We start from the raw sequence: 19144 nt of genomic DNA on the forward strand, positions 1-19144 counted from the left end.
ATGTACGCAATTACAATATTTGGTTAAATTAGCACGTATGAATGTTCACATGAAATAAATAGCTCCAGCTCTAGTAGTATCCTACTCCACGACGCAATATCACGCAACCATCAACTACGCGACCTGCACAAGGCGCGATCTCATTGTGTCTGTGAAAGACCATCAACCACGCGACCTGCACAAGGCGCGATCTCATTGTGTCTGTGAAAGACCACCAACCACGCGACCTGCACAAGGTGCGATCTCATTGTGTCTGTGAAAGACCACCAACCACGCGACCTGCACAAGGCGCGATCTCATTGTGTCTGTGAAAGACCATCAACCACGCGACCTGAACAAGGCGCGATCTCATGGTGTCTGCGAAAGACCACCAACCACGCGACCTGCACAAGGCGCGATCTCATTGTGTCTGTGAAAGACCATCAACTACGCGACCTGAACAAGGCGCGATCTCATTGTGATATCACGCAACCATCAACTACGCGACCTGCACAAGGCGCGATCTCATTGTGTCTGTGAAAGACCATCAACCACGCGACCTGCACAAGGCGCGATCTCATTGTGTTTGTGAAAGACCACCAACCACGCGACCTGCACAAGGCGCGATCTCATTGTGTCTGTGAAAGACCACCAACCACGCGACCTGCACAAGGCGCGATCTCATTGTGTCTGTGAAAGACCACCAACCAACGGATGATTATTATCTTTTTGAAATGTTCGTATTTACATCACAAATCATGTACGCAATCACAATATTTGGTTAAATTAGCACGTATGAATGTTCACATGAAATAAATAGCTCCAGCTCTAGTAGTATCCTACTCCACGACGCAATATCACGCAACCATCAACTACGCGACCTGCACAAGGCGCGATCTCATTGTGTCTGTGAAAGACCATCAACTACGCGACCTGAACAAGGCGCGATCTCATTGTGTCTGTGAAAGACCACCAACCACGTGACCTGCAAAAGGCGCGATCACATTGTGTGAGACCACCAACTACGCGACCTGCGCAAGGCGCGATCTCATTGTGTCTGTGAAAGACCACCAACCACGTGACCTGCAAAAGGCGCGATCACATTCTGTGAGACCATCAACCACGCGACCTGAACAAGGCGCGATCTCATTGTGTCTGTGAAAGACCACCAACCACGCTACCTGCACAAGGCGCGATCTCATTGTGTCTGTGAAAGACCACCAACCACGTGACCTGCAAAAGGCGCGATCACATTCTGTGAGACCACCAACTACGCGACCTGCGCAAGGCGCGATCTCATTGTGTCTGTGAAAGACCACCAACCACACGACCCCTCGTCTATAAAGGACCAACTACGAGGCCTGGAAAGGGTACAACCTGGCAGGACAACATAAGGTGCAAAATCGTCCGAAACCGATCAATGCGATCAGGAGAAGTGTTTGAAAATCCCTTCAATTCTCCCTATATTTGAGGTCGGATTGATGATTATCTTAAGGGAATTAGGGGAATTCGAAGATGAAAGGGGAAGCTCTCATAAAGAAGGAAGTTCATTGAAGAGGATAATTTACAGATTCTACCTCAACTCTGAGGTAAGTACAATGATCGGCGTAAACGATTACAAATTGAAATACAAGAGCCTACTTATCTACTGCATCTTCACCACTACCCTCGAGGTCCTCCACCAAGACCGCAAATTCATCATTATGTTGCAAAGGGGGTTCTTCAGGGAACGCCGCGAGATTACCATCCAAGGACGGGTCGGTCCAGTTCGTGTCGAACCCATCAGCGAACCCCTTCAGCTTCTTTATTTGATAAATGCAGCGATTAAAACCTTCTATGAGGTTGTCAGCAGACTTAGCTTCCACAGCGGTTGTGAAGGCGGTAGACTTCATGAAATCTCGAGCTCCCTGTAACCGAGTGTCCGCCAAGGTCTTCTTATAGTCATCAGAACTCAGGTACTGGTCGCGACCTTGACTCCGGGCAACTTCGAGCTGGTGTTGATGCTCTTCTGAGAATAGATATTCCTCTCGACCAGCTACCCGATCCGCAGAAAAGCCTTCAGCCTTAGCCGATTCCACCGAAGACGCGACCTTCTGCTTGAGCTCTCTTAATTGAGCCTCTAGTTCGGACTTCTGAGACTCGAGCTCGACCTTCTCTTTCTCACAGGTCGCTAACTTCGAGCTCTTTTACTCGAGTAGCTTGTCAGCGACCATCTTCTCATGTCGCCAGTAACTGCATTTCAAGGACAAATGGTGTCCAAAAGCTGAGATCTACATATAGCAGCAGAGAATTAGTTAAGGCAAAAGCAAAAGAAGTTTATGAAGTTGGTAAAACACTACCTGTGAGAGGGAATGAGCGAAGTTCTGCTCGACCCGAATATGCGACATGGGTGCAAGGAGAGCTTGATCGCGAGGTAGGATGGTGAATTTATACAACTCCCAGGAGTCTTGGCCGACATGGGTCTTCAGCACAAAACTGTGGCCCGAGATAGCCCAGTTCGGTATCAGCCTCTCCCCCTCCATGGCAGCCGGACTATATGAAGGCGATTGGAGATCCATCTGGGTCTCTCTCCACCAGGCAGTCAACTCGTCAACTGCCTTCAGATTCTCGTTCTCCGCCGAAGAATCTGCCTTGGATTTCTTTTGGGAGGAGGGATTAGGTCGCGGGGAACTACGCTTCCTCTTGGACGACTCCGAAGCGACCTGTTTCCCCTTGGACTTCCTCCGGATGAGCGGTTCGGGATCACTTGGCTCTTCGGAGTCCCTCGGTAAATGCTCAGGAGTGGGATCGTTGTCCCCACTGGCGACCTCGACGGGAGTCGCACCCGATGGACTCAGAGATCGAACTCCGTGCGACCTCGACGCATCTTCTGAAGGAGCAGATAGAGTATGCTGGGAATCTGGTCCCGAAGGAGGAACTGCTCGCTTAGCCCTTTTCGCACGAACCATTCTTGCAATGCGAGCATCCATCACGACAGAATCTGCAAAGATACAAACCAGTCACCACTAAGTACCAAAAATTACGAACAGAGGAAGGTAAGAGATTGATCACCTAAAGAGCCCCGAGTTTGAATAGGTGCCGGACTGAGACCTGCGAGCTTCAGGGTATGCTCCGTCAAAAGCAATTTGGCTTGATATTGGTACTGGGTGATAGTAATGATCAGGTCGTCATCTAACCCTACGCCGTGGATTTTGGGTTCGGGTTTAGTAGTTCGCCAATCACAAGGGAATGGCCAGACTTGGTTAGGAGGAGGTCGAAGGAAGAAAAATTTGTCTTTCCAAGAGCCCACATTGGACCTCAGCTTGGTAACAAAGGAGCAGTTAGGTTTGGCAGTAAGATAGAAGAAACCCTGGTCGCCTGACCTCTTCGAGGTCGTAAACTTGTAAAGCGACCAGAAGCTATCGAAGTCGGGTTCAAGCTCGAAGTATTCCATTATGATAATAAAGGATAAAATATGGCAGATGGAATTGGGAGCTAGTTGCATGGGACCTATCTCCAACCTAGATAAAATTCTAGCAACGGTACGAGGAAGGGGAAAACGCAAGCCCGCAGCTAAATGTACAATAGAAATCGGACAACTACCGGGTGGAGGTCGATTCATGCGATCCGAGGGAGAAGGAAGAATAATTTCGTGATCTAGAGGAATATAATACCTCTCTCTAATTGCATCAGCTGTGAAGTATAAAGTGCTCTCAATGGTTAGCCAAGGTTTATCAGTTGGTTCGCCCTCGCTATGTTCTGGGGTCATCAGTGAGATCGCTATCTCCGGGTCGCTTCTACCTACGCTAGGGGATCCTATCTGTTTTCTATGAGCCATGGGTATTTGTGAGGTCGCAGATGAGCTGCCGGGACTACCCGAAGAACTAGCAGATGAACTACTAGAGGTACTCGATGAACTACCAGAGCTACTAGATGAACTACCAGATGAGCTACTAGAATTACTAGGCTTGGAAGACATAATATTAAAAGGAGGTCGCTCGGAAGTACCTGGCTAGAAGGCAGGTCGCAGCTGGAGGAGGCAGATCGCGCGAGGAACGATTGAGATTGAGAATGAAGCAGAACTGCAGTCGAACCTCCCTGTATTTATAGGGGTAAATTTATGGAGATCCGTGTCGAAGACAACGGTCGGATGTCGAAAGGCAACGGTCGGATATCGAGATGGCGATGATGATCCGAGGGACGAGATCGATAGACCATTCGACTTTCCTTAGCTTGCTACTCACACTAAGAAAAGTAGGGGAGTAATGATGGGGATAAAACCCTATTTTCTCGTAAAAAGACAACTTTGCCCTTGATGGGGCCCAAAATCGCAAGTTTGCCAGCATGACCCGCGCCACTTTCACCGGGTCGGGTCGCGACCCGACCTGACGACTTGGAGCACGTGGCACGCGCGTAGCGGGTCGATAGACCCCCTGGTTCTCTATATATACCTCCCAGTCAGTGTATTAGAGGTACGTCGTCTCGACCGCATTTTACCTTCAGCTCGCTATTTTTCCCAGCGACCCCATATTTCGACCTCAACCAAACACTGACTTAAGCATCGGAGGGCCTTAGCTGGGGGCCACCCCAGCAAGCCTAATGATCTGCTTCTTTTCTCAGGGCCCAATCACTAGTCTGGGAGAGGAGCGACCTCGAACCGCTTGGGAGACCGAACCAAGGAGGTCGCGTATTTTCGACCCGGATCACATGCACTTAAAGGGTACAAAGAATCAAGGTATTGAATTTAAAAATAAAAGAAAATTGCAAGCGTATTGGGTATGCCGACAGTGATTGGGCTACATCCATTAATGATTGCAAAAGGATGAATGTGATATCGTGGAGGTGAAGAAAACAAAAATCCGTTGTACTATTAAGCTGAGTATATTGCAGCTAGGCATGCAGCTTTAGAAATACTTGGGCTTAGAAGAATTTGAAAGATGTGCATAATGTTTGGATTCGTTTTTTGAGTGTTTTGTTGTATTTTGTTGAGATAAAGAGAGAAAAACAAAGATAAAATAAGTGTTTGTTAGCGATAGTATGTATGTTTGGATTTATTTTTGGAGATAATTTAAAATAAGTATTATATATTTAATGTTGTGTTTTGGGAGACAAAAATTACTATTCATTGTCAAATCATGTGTTTTTTTATATATATTTATGTATATGTGTATGTGTGTATATATATGTATGTATTTATGCTAAAACAATTAAAAACACCAAAATAAGGTGTTTTTGAATGATGGCAACCATTGGGTGTGTTTTGACTTGTCTCGAAAATAATTTGAAAATGAAAACAAACATAGTGATGAAGTTTGAGCAAAGTGAGCCAACCACGACATTTTGTGATAATATTTCCGCAATAGCTATGGCGAAAAATCCAGTCTTTCATGCAAGGTCCAAGCATATCGAACTCCGGCATCACTTTTCACCCGAGAGTTAGCGAATGAAGGTGAAATTTCTTAATCAACCAGCTGATATTTTGACGAAAGCAGTTACCTCCGACAAATTTATAAATTTCAAGAAGCAAGTCAAGATTACAAATGAAGGAGGACTGTTGAAAGGCATTGAATTGCCATCTTAGCCTTCTTGAAAAAGTGTCGCAAGGGAAGAGACATTCAAGTTGGAATCAAGCATTCAACCTTTGGAAAAAGAATATACATTGGAAGCATGATTAAAATTGAATAAATCTTGACTATCTCATTATGTTCCTAGGTTTGAGTTGTCAATGCAACTGGTCCATCCATAATTTTTTGGTTAGCACTAACAAAGGTTGCAAGATAACTCGGTGTAGCTAGAGGTAATAATCTGATCATACTCTCCACCGCCTTAGGATTCCTGTTCCACCATATACCAACCAACAAATGACAAGAAATTGATCAAAACCAGTGCCATCAAATTCCTTAGGAACTTTAATTTCGCATCCATGCTTTGGTTTCAGTTTGAAATCACAGGCCATGGAGTATTGGATAGACACCAGGATTGCCGAGCAACCAGACAAGTAATCAGTACATGTTGTAAGAAGAGCCCTGAAGTTCTTTTTATTCTAAACTAATTAATATATTTTATATTTAATTATTAAATTTAAAAAATATACTATTACTTTAATAAAACCATACGAGTCACATCCAACGGAGGTGTTTATTACTAGTTCAGGTAATAGTGTCAGATAACTATAACTATAATTCCACACTACTTTCGTCACGCAGGAATCTTCCCGGCTTGCGTATACACTTTTACCCTATAAGTTTATTGCAATTTTACAGATATCACAACCTAAATAGGATTTTATTTTCAGCAAACAAGACGATGACATATTGAACGTATACTTCTATAATCTAGCACTATGAAGTTGTTGCTTGAGCAAAGGCCTCATGTATTCATTGTAGCCATCAGGTACGACAGTTTCATTCAAAGGATCCTTCCAAGCAGCCTCATAAAGCTTCGGATAAACATTACCATCATAGCGGCCCAGAATTGAACCAAGGAAGTGGTCAGTGTAATTGAAGGCATCCACAAGAGCAATGGCGTTCGGACGAACCTAAAACAAATAGGAAATTAAAATCTACCCTAAAGCACAGGTCCCAGTGAAGTGAAGCCCACATACAAGAATGTAAACTCTAAGTTTGACAAACCTGGGAATACAGTGCTCTGAGCTGATCGTTAGCAAGTGCAGCCTGCTTAGGATTGAGATAGCTGGTGGCGAGGAAGTCACCCTGGTGCTTGTGAAGAAGGTATAGGTAATAGATACCACAAAGCACCTCTAGTTGTCGTTTGACCCCTTCACCGGGAATATCTTGTTGCAGTTTGTCAATAAACCTATACCCGGCATAAGTTTTTTTCATGACCATTTAATCTTAATTAGTCAAAGATATGGAGAATACTCAGCATGCCAGACAATTCAACCAGAGAACCCTCAAGGAAAAAGTAGCCTACAAGAAGCTTCAATTCTTTTTATTTACCAGTAGAGATCACATCAACAAAACCAGGCAAGAAAAACGAAATTCATTGGAAATATCTACTGAAGAATCAACCACAAGTAGATATTACAGATCTTGTCAACGACTCAATCATTCTCTTGGAAACTTCAGAAATAGAGCTCTAAATCAAGTTTTGGGATAAGTTCTCAGTATATCACAGTAACGTTCAGTTGCAAGCAATCTTATCAACTCAAAGCCGTCTTGGCAACTTCAGAAACAAGATCTTTTCAAGTTCTAATACCTCATGTTGTGTGATACATTCTCAGCATATCACAGTTCAGTTGAATTGATCATCTTTATCCATAAAGATAAACAAAAGTCTACAGAACCAATATATGTACTGAAGTTAATAACAAATAATTGAAAAAGAGAAATTCATTGATATAGAAGTTATCCAAATTTAGGAAAAACCTTGGCCAACCCAAAGACCATATGCTCCTCAGATTTGCAAGTAAACCGCATGAAGATCTAGTAGTGATTTCAACTGGGACTAATGTCCAACTGAAACACTACAAGAATGCATATATCCATCCAGACAAATACCCAAATCTTAAACACATAGGTAAAGATGGTTAAGGGCCAGTTGATGGTCTATAAGATAATACATTTTAATGGACTTGATAGTTCCTTTTTTCGTCCCTTGAATCACTTGATAGAGTTAAAGTGAAACCCAAGGATATCATTCGGACTCGGTATTAGATAGTTTTATTTACCAAAGCACAGAAAAAGCTTACTTGGATACAACAATTAATTGACAATGAGCGACAGCTGCCTCTACTAGATCAGCAGATAGCTCTGCAAAGCCTGAAAAAGGCCGATACAGTAATGAAGACAAATTTAAAATGAAAAGGCCATATAAGAATTCAAGGAGACCACTAAGGAGCATGAAATGGAAACCCATTTTTGAGTTGTATTTATGGCAATAGGTATCAATTAGATCAATGAAGTCTGGATAATTTAATGGCTGAGCTCTCAAAACCATCAGGTGTTGGGGCTAATATACTCCTGTCTCAATATTCTAACTGAAATTTGATTTGGCACAGATTTTCAAATGGCAATGTTCTAAAATAAAAAAGAAAAAGTGAAAGTTTTAAACAATTTTAAAACACTGCTTTTAAAAATAGTGATTGGGAGTAGTGTTCCATTACTATTACTTTAAGACAATTCTGGAAAAAGGACTTCTATTTTAGGATATGAAATCTTATTTCAGGACATCTGATTTTCAAAAGAGTACAAAAAAATAAAAGCAAGACTTTGTGTGTCAAAGTAATATTATCTCTCAAATCATTTACTAGTACCCAAACATAGCAGATTCATCTACAGTCATGAAATGCTATATTATATCATACACTATGTAAAGACTAGAAGACGTCAAATTCCCATCAAGCAAGTGTACCTTCTTCTGGATTAGCATATTTACTCAGATTTCGAGCACAGGAAACAGACATTCTAGCAGCTCTTGCCTCAAATGCCTCCATAACTTGATCACAATTTAACCAATCCTCAGCTGCACGACAGACGAACACAAGTTACCAAACTAATTCCTCAAGTGGATATGGCTCACAAGAAGACATAAAGAACAGTTTCAGGGCAATCTTCTATCACTAATTCCTAATTGTGCATAGAGAATACTCTTAGCAATCATAAGAACCCATAAAAGAGATTCTAGAGCAAAAGCATATATATATATATATATATATATATATATATATTGTGTTATAACCATACTCAACAAAAAGTTAACTCATGGACATTTAGTGATCGCAGGCCATGCCCTTTGAAAGTAGAAAAAATATTTGATCATCTGATTAGAGAAATTTGAAGAGGAAATCATACCTTGTTTAACATTACAACGGCATTGCATTAGATGTTCTATTCTTCCCATATAAGCAATAGTTCCCACTGGCTGTTTCCCAGTTCCAAGCTGGGAAACAGTCTTCATGAGAAACCTAGCAACCTACAGGAGAAACAGAACATATATATTAGCTAAAGCCCATTCAACCACCATGCCATAGCACATTAAAAATCAATCATCCTCAAACTAATTTCACGACATAGAAGTGAAATTTCTGAAACATAATGATATACTTGACAAGTGTCTCATTCTAATATCCAACTACAGCTGCATATTGCACTGTTCACCTTCATCCGACACAATGAATATACCAACTACGATCAGGCAAACTTGCTGATAGAAGTTATTGTGAAATACGAGAATACTCAGCAAAACAGCAGAGAACATTCAATCTTTTCAACGAATTCCGTAGTAAATGTTTACATATTTCACTGTAAGTGGTTTAAATGAAATCGACAAGACTTCAGTCAACAGGAAAATAGTTCTAAGCCTCCTCATGTGCAATTAAAGTGGCACATGGACAACAATGTGTAAATGGTACACTACCAGGAAAAAAAAAAAAAAAAGGAAACTAAACAGTGCAATGAACAATTATGTTTGGCACTGGTTCCCGGACACAAACTGCTCCGCACAAAAAATACATAACGTGATAAATCCCAATGCTATTGCAAATGAAACACATATCGAAGAACTCATTGAGTTCAACTGTTTCCTAAAGATTTTAACAAACAACTCTTAATAAGAACCTTCAGATCAATGGGAAGATGCGACAATTATATATATAACAATTTAGTATATCCAAATGGGAAGATACAATTTAAGAAAACTAAAGAACTCCAAATCACATTCCCTGTGATTTGAAGCTCATATCAAAACCTTCAGATGCAACAATTATATATATACCTGCAAATTCATATAAGAGAAATTAAAAACATTTCTCTCCCATCTATATCACCACTTTTCATTTCAGGTTCAAATTTTGCCTACAACCAGCTGCCAAATTATATATGAAGTGATAGTAAAATATTAAAGCAGAAAAACTAAAAACATGAGCGCATGCATATGGAAAACATGCACACAAAAAGTACCTGTAGAAGAAGAACAATGTTGTCTCCTTCATATGTACAAGCAGGAACATAAACAGCAAATAATTCGGGAAGCCCACTGCTACATAGGTAACCATGGCCTCCACATAGCTTTCGACATTCTTCAATTCCATCCTTTGCACAAAAGAAGAATAATTTAGGACTATCTTGCTTTCATTTTCAGGAATTTGCCTCATTTAAAGGATCAGGTGTTCATTAAAATGAGACTGAGATGCGATGGGTACCAATATCATGGTTTATGTGAGAAAGTGAAGATGCAATTTGGATTGAGCATTTAAAAAATGCATGCGTTCTGTGAGTCAAACAAAATGAACCATGAATACAAAGAAACAAACTAAAAATCAAATGTAATTAAAAATGGCCAAATATGAAAAACTAGAAGAAGGAACAAAGCATTTCACCTACAAGCCAAAAAAGACCTATAGAAATGCATCTATGGAAGCGACAAGAAACATAACCTGAGAGACTTCAAATAAGTCCTTAAGCAAAAGCTAAATCCTTGTTAAATCACTAGCATCATACGCAAATTATAATTGATCCATTCTTGACATTGTCAATGCTCACCAGGTTTAAGCTCATTGACACAAATGCAAACATAGGAACAAAGCTTAAAGCATGCACGCGAAACCAACAAAATCATGAAAAGATTAACATAAAGAACAAGAAATCACCAATCAGTACTTACAGCAGTGGCAGAAGTAGTCAGGGACTTCAACCCTGCAGTGCATGCATGAGCCTCAGGCAGTGTTGAGAAGTCATTGGCTTGCAATCTTTGGGTTACATCCGTGTATAGCCATTTCAACCACTCACCAACAAATCTAAAGGCGTAAGCGGAAGCTAGCAAAGGGAAGAGTCTACTCTGCTGAGTTTTGTAGTCAATTACCTAGAAACCAAAATTAAGGTAAAGCCTTCATTTATCTTCTTACTTCTACAATAAACCTAAAAGTTTGATTCACCTCAAAGACAAATTTAATTGAATAACTCAGAAACTTATTTAAATTATGTATCTTGTGATTGCCAAATTAATTTTTATTATTTTCTGTCTTACAAACTGAAAGTATCATTTATCTCCAAAACAGAATTTACATCCAAGGACCTATGTGAAACTCGTGAAGTACACATGCGCAAAGTTTTAAAAGCATCTATTTGGTAATTATTGATGCAAGATACACTTTCTTTTATCAAGATCACAAACAGCAGTAAGTGAATATAATAATATATATAACTTCCATCATTATTTATGTCACGCTTCCGAGAATTTTCCAAGCATGAATGAGAACTAGATAGTAGCACAAAGGTTATAACACCCTTTTGTGTATGGCACATATATGCATAACCTATTAGCCATGTGCCAAGATGAAAAAGCATTTTTCTTTGCAATACTTGACAAGCATGCCCAAAACATTAATCTTACATGCAAGAAGAGATAAATCAACAGAGAAGGTGTTTGTTGAAATAGTAAATAACCAACTAAGATTATGAAGTAGATACAGACTACATGAGATAGGATAAAAGGATACTAAGACCAATGCACTACACAAAAGATTTATTACATCATGCAAAAGCTATTATTGACCAGAAGAGGTCTAGCAAAACAGTATTTAGATATAGGTTATGTGTGGAAGTGTGAAAAATTCAATCGGGTCAGCTTCCACTTGCTAGTTAATTGACCAATCTGATAGAAAACAACTTACGAAAAGACGTCCACGAACCAAAATCATGAACTAAGCTGCCAGAAAACTGATCTCCTACCTGAGTCTCAGGGCCACCATTCTGTGATCCAAATTGCCTCCGCACAGCACTATATCTTGTAGCAATACAAACAGCCTTTGACAAAGCAGAAGAAGCATCCACTACAATTGTTTGCCGGACATACACCATAGTCCCATAAACTAACTGCCGTGGCACATTAGACTGCTTATACTTTCCTTCCCTAGTAACCTGTGAAACCCTGAGATATCCAAGATGACCATCATAACAGCATCCCCTGATAAGCATACTTTTTCAACTAAAGGAAAGATTGATAATGTTAATTATAGTACAAGAAATACACCAAAGCTTATGGAATATATTACCAACTAACAAGGATTTTGAGCTGATACGGAAACTTTTACGCAAATGTTCACACTCACATTTATAATCGGAATGAAGGGAGCTAAATAAATTATTTAAATTGTCAAAACATTAGTGATTTTCAGTAAAAGGTGCCTTGGGAAGGAGAGAGATGAAAGGATGAGTCAGTTGAATGAGTTGAGATAGCCATCTGCCATCAAAACCTTTTGATTCCTAGAATTATACCCATTACATCCATCCATTTTGATCACACTCATTTTTTTATCCTTAAGATGCGAGTGAATGACAAACATGATGCCTACACATTTAATGAATTTTCTTCTATAGGATACACTTCAAAGAATTGTGCGACAAGTAGACACAGCATGGGAAATCACAGAAAAACACAGCATTTGGAAAGGGTGAATAGTAGTTATGCCATAATCCTTGCTGCCTTTCAGGTCAAATTCACATTAGACATATTTGTGTACATCTTAACACTGAGCTTTTTCATCCCTCAAATAAATCTATTCAAATAGAAACTAAGTAATGTACACTTCATCGATCAATCAACATTTTTGAGTCCACATTACTATAGCTCAGTTAATCATTCCAGAGCAACATCTGGCAAATGCTGATAGCAATACATGACAGAAAAATGAAGTGATATGGCAGGTGAATACCTCATCAACATTTGATTTCTTGGAATGCGGACATGATCAAATCTCAGTAAGCCATTGTCCATCGTGTTGTATGCTCCATTACCAAATTTCATTCCGATATCACCGACAGTTATTCCTGGAAGAGGTGTATGGTCCTCCAAACTCCGGAGTTGGACAATAAATCCTACACCAACAAACTTTTATACTTTCCTACCAAGGATGAGAAAGGATATCACTTGTAACACATGGAAGGAGGTGAATTGTACTTACCATGAACCCCATGGTCTTTGCCATCTGTAATAAGACGAGCATAAACTACAGCATGTGTAGACACTTTGCCTAGTCCACCAGGCCACCACTATTACAAAAATGACAGAGTATGAGGAACAAATTAGAGAAAATTCAATCACAAAAAACATGAGCATAAAAATCCTACATTACTTTGTTGAAATTTAGAAAACAGAAAATTTCAGATTTTAAAAATGTTATGAAAATCATATGCCAATTTAGCACAGCTTTTAATGCAAACGAGAAACAAGGTCCTCTGAACAATGTTACTTACTTTGCTTGAAGTCAGTGTAGGACTGTGAATCACAAATTCATCTGTACGAGGATCAAATGTAGCAGTGGTTTCAAGACCTTGCACATTGGAGCCATGGCCAAGTTCAGTTTGTGCATAGCAGCCAATTATTTGCATCTTATAGGCCAAAGGCAACCATTTTTGCTGCTGTTCATCAGTACCCTGGCCCTTTATGGCTGGAACAAACATTCCCTATACAGGATAACAGTGTAAGTAACATAGGGCACCTCATATTAGATAAAGCCTTGAAATGAAATGTTTAACTTACAAATAAATGCACCCCTGCGAAAACATCCAATGTAAACGAAAAAAGCAGAAAATGAAAAAGTTACAAAATGAACACTACCCAGTGAAGATCAGTAAAAGCTGGTTCGTCCACATAAAACCTTAATCTAGATGCCTCTTCTTCTGAAAGAATGAATTGAATATTTCACATGAAGATGGTTAGATGAAAAAATATCAGGTAAAACACCATATCAAAAACTGAACAAACGAGCTTACCAGATAGACGGAGTTCAACTATCCGTTTCCATGCATAAACTGCCTTCCTGAGAGTATTCTTGAACAATTCCTTTCTTGATAGCATTGTTCTGTCATCCTTCCGGAAAGCCTAAACCCAACAGCAGAAACACTTGGTATCATATCAACTTCCAACCAAAGTAAAAGGAACATCATAATTATTTCATCAGAATTTTTAGAACTTCTACATCAGATGCACAATAGATTGGAATAGCAAGCAAATCTTCTAATGAATGTATTGTAAGTAGCGAATTTCAAAATCCCGGTAGTTTAAGCCTCCTTGAATGAGTTGTACATTACTTGTAGATTTTTGTTTCTATTAGTTTATTTCAAGTTGACACCCGGCATGATCAATAGCAGCAACCTGAAAAATTGGGCATTACCAACTGAAACCACACAGTTCAACTACGAAATACTTAGTCTGTACCGGAACTATATCAAACTTAACCATCAGCCAATTTAGCTCAAAGTAGAACAAAATTCACCGCCGTTGATGTCTATTAGCAATGACCACCACCAGAAGTCAAGAAAAATCCCAGGAAATCTCAGCCACAGCCGCGTTTACAGACCAAGCTTACACCGAAAGAAAAGAAAAGCACTCAGAAAACAGGACATCACGAAAGCTAGATAAAGATTACTGGATCATTAGCCACAAGCTTGGAAATACGATCCGAAACTTCGAGGGCATGCTGCGAACCAGCCCACACAACTTTCATCGACTCTACATCGAACTCCGCCTTCTTCCGCTCCTCAGCAAGATAATCCACTCCCTCCATGTTTACTCCGAAGAACAACAAGCGATGCTAATAATTTACGGATCACTATAATGATACGGATACTCTGCTGATGGGTGTGGGGGAACAATATAATATAGAGTTAATTACAGTGCCACCCTCTAAGAAATGCTAAATTATATTTTGCCCCCATAGAAATTTTAAATTTCCTCTATAAATTCACTCAATTTACAGTTGACCCCTTCCATTGAAATTTAAATAAAAAATACTGACATAAAAAAATTTATATAATTTTTTTATTTTACCCCTCATAATATTTTAATATATATTTTTATATGTATAAAGAGATAATAACATATATATATATATAAAGTAAAAACGTTATTACTTTTTTTCTTCTAGAAGTATAAAATTATCACATAAAAACATTAAATATAGTCATTAGGCCTATAACATAAATACATTGAATACATACATTTCTGCAATTTTTTTATTAAATCAGCCTTTTTCATCTAAATTCTAATAAAAGAGTGTAAATTATAAATAATAAATTTTTAAAAGAATTATACGTGTATTTATATAATTTTTTTGAACAAAAATATAATTTTATATTTTTAGCGGTAATTTAATTGTAATTAGGCCTATAATATATGTTTGGCGGATAAATTTATATGGGTTAATTATTTTATTATTATTAAAGAAATTATAAAAATATAATTTATATAAAATATATAAAAATTTTATACTAAAAAATATTTTTTTAAAAAAATAACATGTCGTGGGTCATGGATGTCATCCATGACATGCTCATAAATATTTTTTTTCATTTAATTTTATTTTTTATAAATTAATTATATTCAATTAATTTTTAATAACATAATAAAATTAAAAAAATCAAAATATTAAAATTGTATTAATTTAAAATTAACAATGAACTATACAAATGTAACAGTGTATTTTTTTATACAATTCTAAAAAAAGTACAATTAATTTGTAAAAATAGAATAGTATACAAATTTTTATACAAACGTAAAAAAGTTGATTATTGTTAAGGACCCCACACCGGCACATTTGATTAGGTTTGTTGTTTTTCACTCATTTACGGCCAATCCATCTCGTTGTGAATACATGATGTAGCGTGTAGAGATATAAATAGTAGTGTCATGGACCAACTCAAATTCCAGGACATTCAATAATCTTCGGATTGCACAGGTTCAAATGATTTAGAATATGTATTTCTGTAAGTCATTAAATCATAATAATCCTTCACTATTGATGCAGCATTAATCATGTATGCAATGCATACTTTTTGAGTGTGACTGCAAGAGATGTCAAATTAAGTTCACTTGTTGCATGAACATTCTCGGTTCGTAATTTTAATAACATGGGTATTCAGTCCATGTCCATTTTGACGTTTTGTAACAACCGAGGGGATTCTTGAAACTAATGGTATTTTGTGAGCATATACTCAACAGAACTTTATCGCCAACATGTAAACATCTTGTATGTAAAATTCCTCCGCAATTGGTTGTTGCTAACAATACACTACTCTTGGAAAACCTCTCACGAAAATAATGGATAGTACGTCGAAACGTCATCTTAGCTATTGTTGTCAATGGTAGGCGGTGAGTCCCTTTCAAAACTCTATTATGCATTCTGGCATAATTTCCAATAGAAGAATTTCAAAATGAGGGTATTGGGAATGATACTACAATATAACAAGAAATTTCGTGCCGTCATCTACTAACAGATGTGTGGAAAGCGGGTACCAACTTAGAGATGCACCCATGTTGTAAGTTGTGGTATGTTATACAATGTCGCATACTTTATTTTAAATATTTTTTTACAACACAACATTCATTATTTTTCTATATTTTTCAGGCAAAGGTGGTGAATGCCCTTGAAGTTTATGTCAATCTAAACCATTAAATATTAAAGGATACAGTCAATTGGTGGACAGATTTGAAGACGGATTACAAATATCAAGGAAACCATAATCCATCAGCCACAACAAATTGATACGCCATCCAATAATGCTCCCACCACATCCCCCAGGTAAAGAAGAAGTTCTAGCCGAATGTTTATTCGTTCAGTTGAACATCATGATACTGGAGTGGATATAAATGGTCCTTGTACAGTATATACACCTCAAGATTACTACGTGCCTCAACCGCCGCAAGATGATTGGTTTCAATCGGCTCCATATATGCCAACCAATACAGAAGATTATTCTTCATATGTAGATCTTGATTTTGGCCTTAGTGTTAATCAACCATATGCACCAGGTACTATATGTCACCAATTCCATTTTCATCATTTAGTGCACATCGTGATAATTTGGAGTCTAGTTCTGCAACAACATCAAGTTGTTTGGACATTAATCTCGGTGGTGATGATAATGAGGAACAAATGAGCCATCACAAAATATGGGCGCGGAAATAAGAATACCTCGGCGTCAAAGCCACAAATGCAATTATGGAACGGTGGATATTTTTATATTTGTATTTTTATTGTAATATATTTTAACAAAGGGTTGTAATTATAATTATATAATTTTAACATTATGATTTTTTGGATTTTATTATGCTGTTAAAAATTAATTAAATATAATTAATATTTAATTAATATAAAAAATAAAACAAAACAAAAAATATAATTACTATACTATACATATCTTTTGCTTATTAATATATCACCTCACACCTTCACACTTTTCTCACATTCACACTTCTCCACCTCCACACTTCTCACCTTCACAATTCTTATAAATTCACACTCCTTGTACGTCAAACCGTAGAAGTATTCATTCACATTATCTCGGAATTGAAAATAGAATCAAGGATTTTATTTTATGGTATTTTTCAAATGGATTTCAAGAATATTGAGAATGGAATGTCCCTTGATTCTATTTTCGATCTCACGGTAATGTGAATGAATAGTTTTACGCTTTTGAAGTACGTTCATTCATTTTTGCGAGTCGATTCCTATTCTTACTAAATAGATAGCATCCATGACATTTTTTCTAAAAAAAATATTTTTTTTTGAGTCATGGATCACATCTACGACTCAACATAAAATTGTTATATATTTTATATAAATTATATTAATAATAACAAAATTTATGTTCTCTGTCGGACACGCTCACATACACACCAGCAAGCACTGTCTTTGAGAAAAAAAATAAAATATTTTGGCATGTTGTTTTTATATATATATTAATGGTTGTTTCAAAAAATAAGAAAAGTGATATTATAGTGATATTTGTTAATCGATCATTAATTTTAATGGGTATTTAGAATTACGACAAACTTCATAAAAATATATTGTAATTTAGCCTTTTACATAAGTTGTGAAGTGTCCGTTTCACCTTGCCATTAAATAGTGTGAAATCTTTATTTTGAGTAAAATTATAATTTTTTATGTTGTTTGACATCCTCTTCAATATTATTTTTGAAATTAAATTATATTAAAATCATATTTTAATAAAAGAAAAATTAAAATTTATAGTTTTAATCTCATCATAATTTTTATTATTTTAATATCTTTGTTAATTTTAAATATATTATTATAATTAACATCATGCCACTTTTATTACTTTTTTATAATAATTATTTTTTTTGTTATTTACTTATCTAAATCATTAAAATTTTCAATTTTTATTAGTTTATTAGTCATAAAAAAATTATAATATTAAGAATAAATATTACACAATATTTAATAGTGAGAAAATTTGTAGTAATATAGAAATTAATGATAACAATAATTTTGTAAAAAGATAATTGAATATTTCTAAGACAAAAAAAAAATATTATTAATGAAATTTATTTCTAAGATGTATCGATCTTTTACAATGATTTACAAATAAAATTATAAATAGTTTATTATTTTTAATATGTTGTACGTACCGTCATTGTGGATGATATTCGAAGACCGATTTTAAAATTTTTTGTTTATCTTTATTTTATATCATTTTTTAAATTTCTAAAATTTAATTTTTAGGCCTTGTTTTATTCTAAAATGATCAAAATATATACTTCAAAAATTCATTTTAGAGAATATTTCTAAAAACTATTAAATTATATATTAATCAATTACAGAAGATTTGGTTACAAAATTATTAAAATAATATTAGTTATGACGTACAAACTCTTACAATGAATCGAGTCATTTTGTATCCACTCATCATTAGTATTAGTGTACTATTGCTAAATAATATTAACTATAATTTTATTGGCTATGGATAAATAATTATTATTAATCAATTAAATAGAAATTGATGTAAAATTTCATGAAAACTATATAAATATATTAGCCACACTTGCAAATATTACGATCAACAACCGCTACTGGCTATGGTCAATTATTTTTTGCTATGACTATTAATTATTAATTATGACAATTAATCATAATTAAATATTATATTCGTTGTAGCGAAATACTATGTTATTCTTCTATATTTTTAGTATAATTGATAGTTTAAGAATTTAAGTTGTTCCATTGTCTTATTATAATAATGTATTTTCATAATCATTCTCATTTTCATTTCTAAATATCAATTTACCATTTATATACATTAATATTATAATTAATTTTTTTATATAATTTAATTCAAAATACCGTAGCATGCATACTTTGAAGAGAACTATTTCAAAAAAATATATTCATATAATTTTTCTCATTCTTATTTATTCACTCTCTTTT

At 36.5% G+C, this 19144-nt stretch overlaps 1 protein-coding gene across 1 annotated transcript; it reads right to left on the reverse strand.

The window, feature by feature from the left end:
• On the reverse strand, window positions 6076-14548 carry LOC105155937 (peroxisomal acyl-coenzyme A oxidase 1). Its single transcript, XM_011071917.2, has 14 exons — window positions 14348-14548; window positions 13692-13800; window positions 13537-13598; window positions 13173-13382; window positions 12881-12968; window positions 12632-12794; window positions 11649-11847; window positions 10582-10779; window positions 9879-10010; window positions 8772-8892; window positions 8332-8442; window positions 7670-7739; window positions 6591-6774; window positions 6076-6496 (listed from the first exon to the last, which is right to left on the reverse strand). Exons 1-14 carry the CDS (start codon window positions 14483-14485, stop codon window positions 6287-6289), a joined length of 1995 nt encoding a protein of 664 aa, XP_011070219.1. The 5' UTR covers window positions 14486-14548; the 3' UTR covers window positions 6076-6286.

Source organism: Sesamum indicum, linkage group LG2 (genome assembly GCF_000512975.1).
Source record: "Sesamum indicum cultivar Zhongzhi No. 13 linkage group LG2, S_indicum_v1.0, whole genome shotgun sequence".
Classification (NCBI taxonomy): Eukaryota; Viridiplantae; Streptophyta; class Magnoliopsida; order Lamiales; family Pedaliaceae; genus Sesamum; species Sesamum indicum.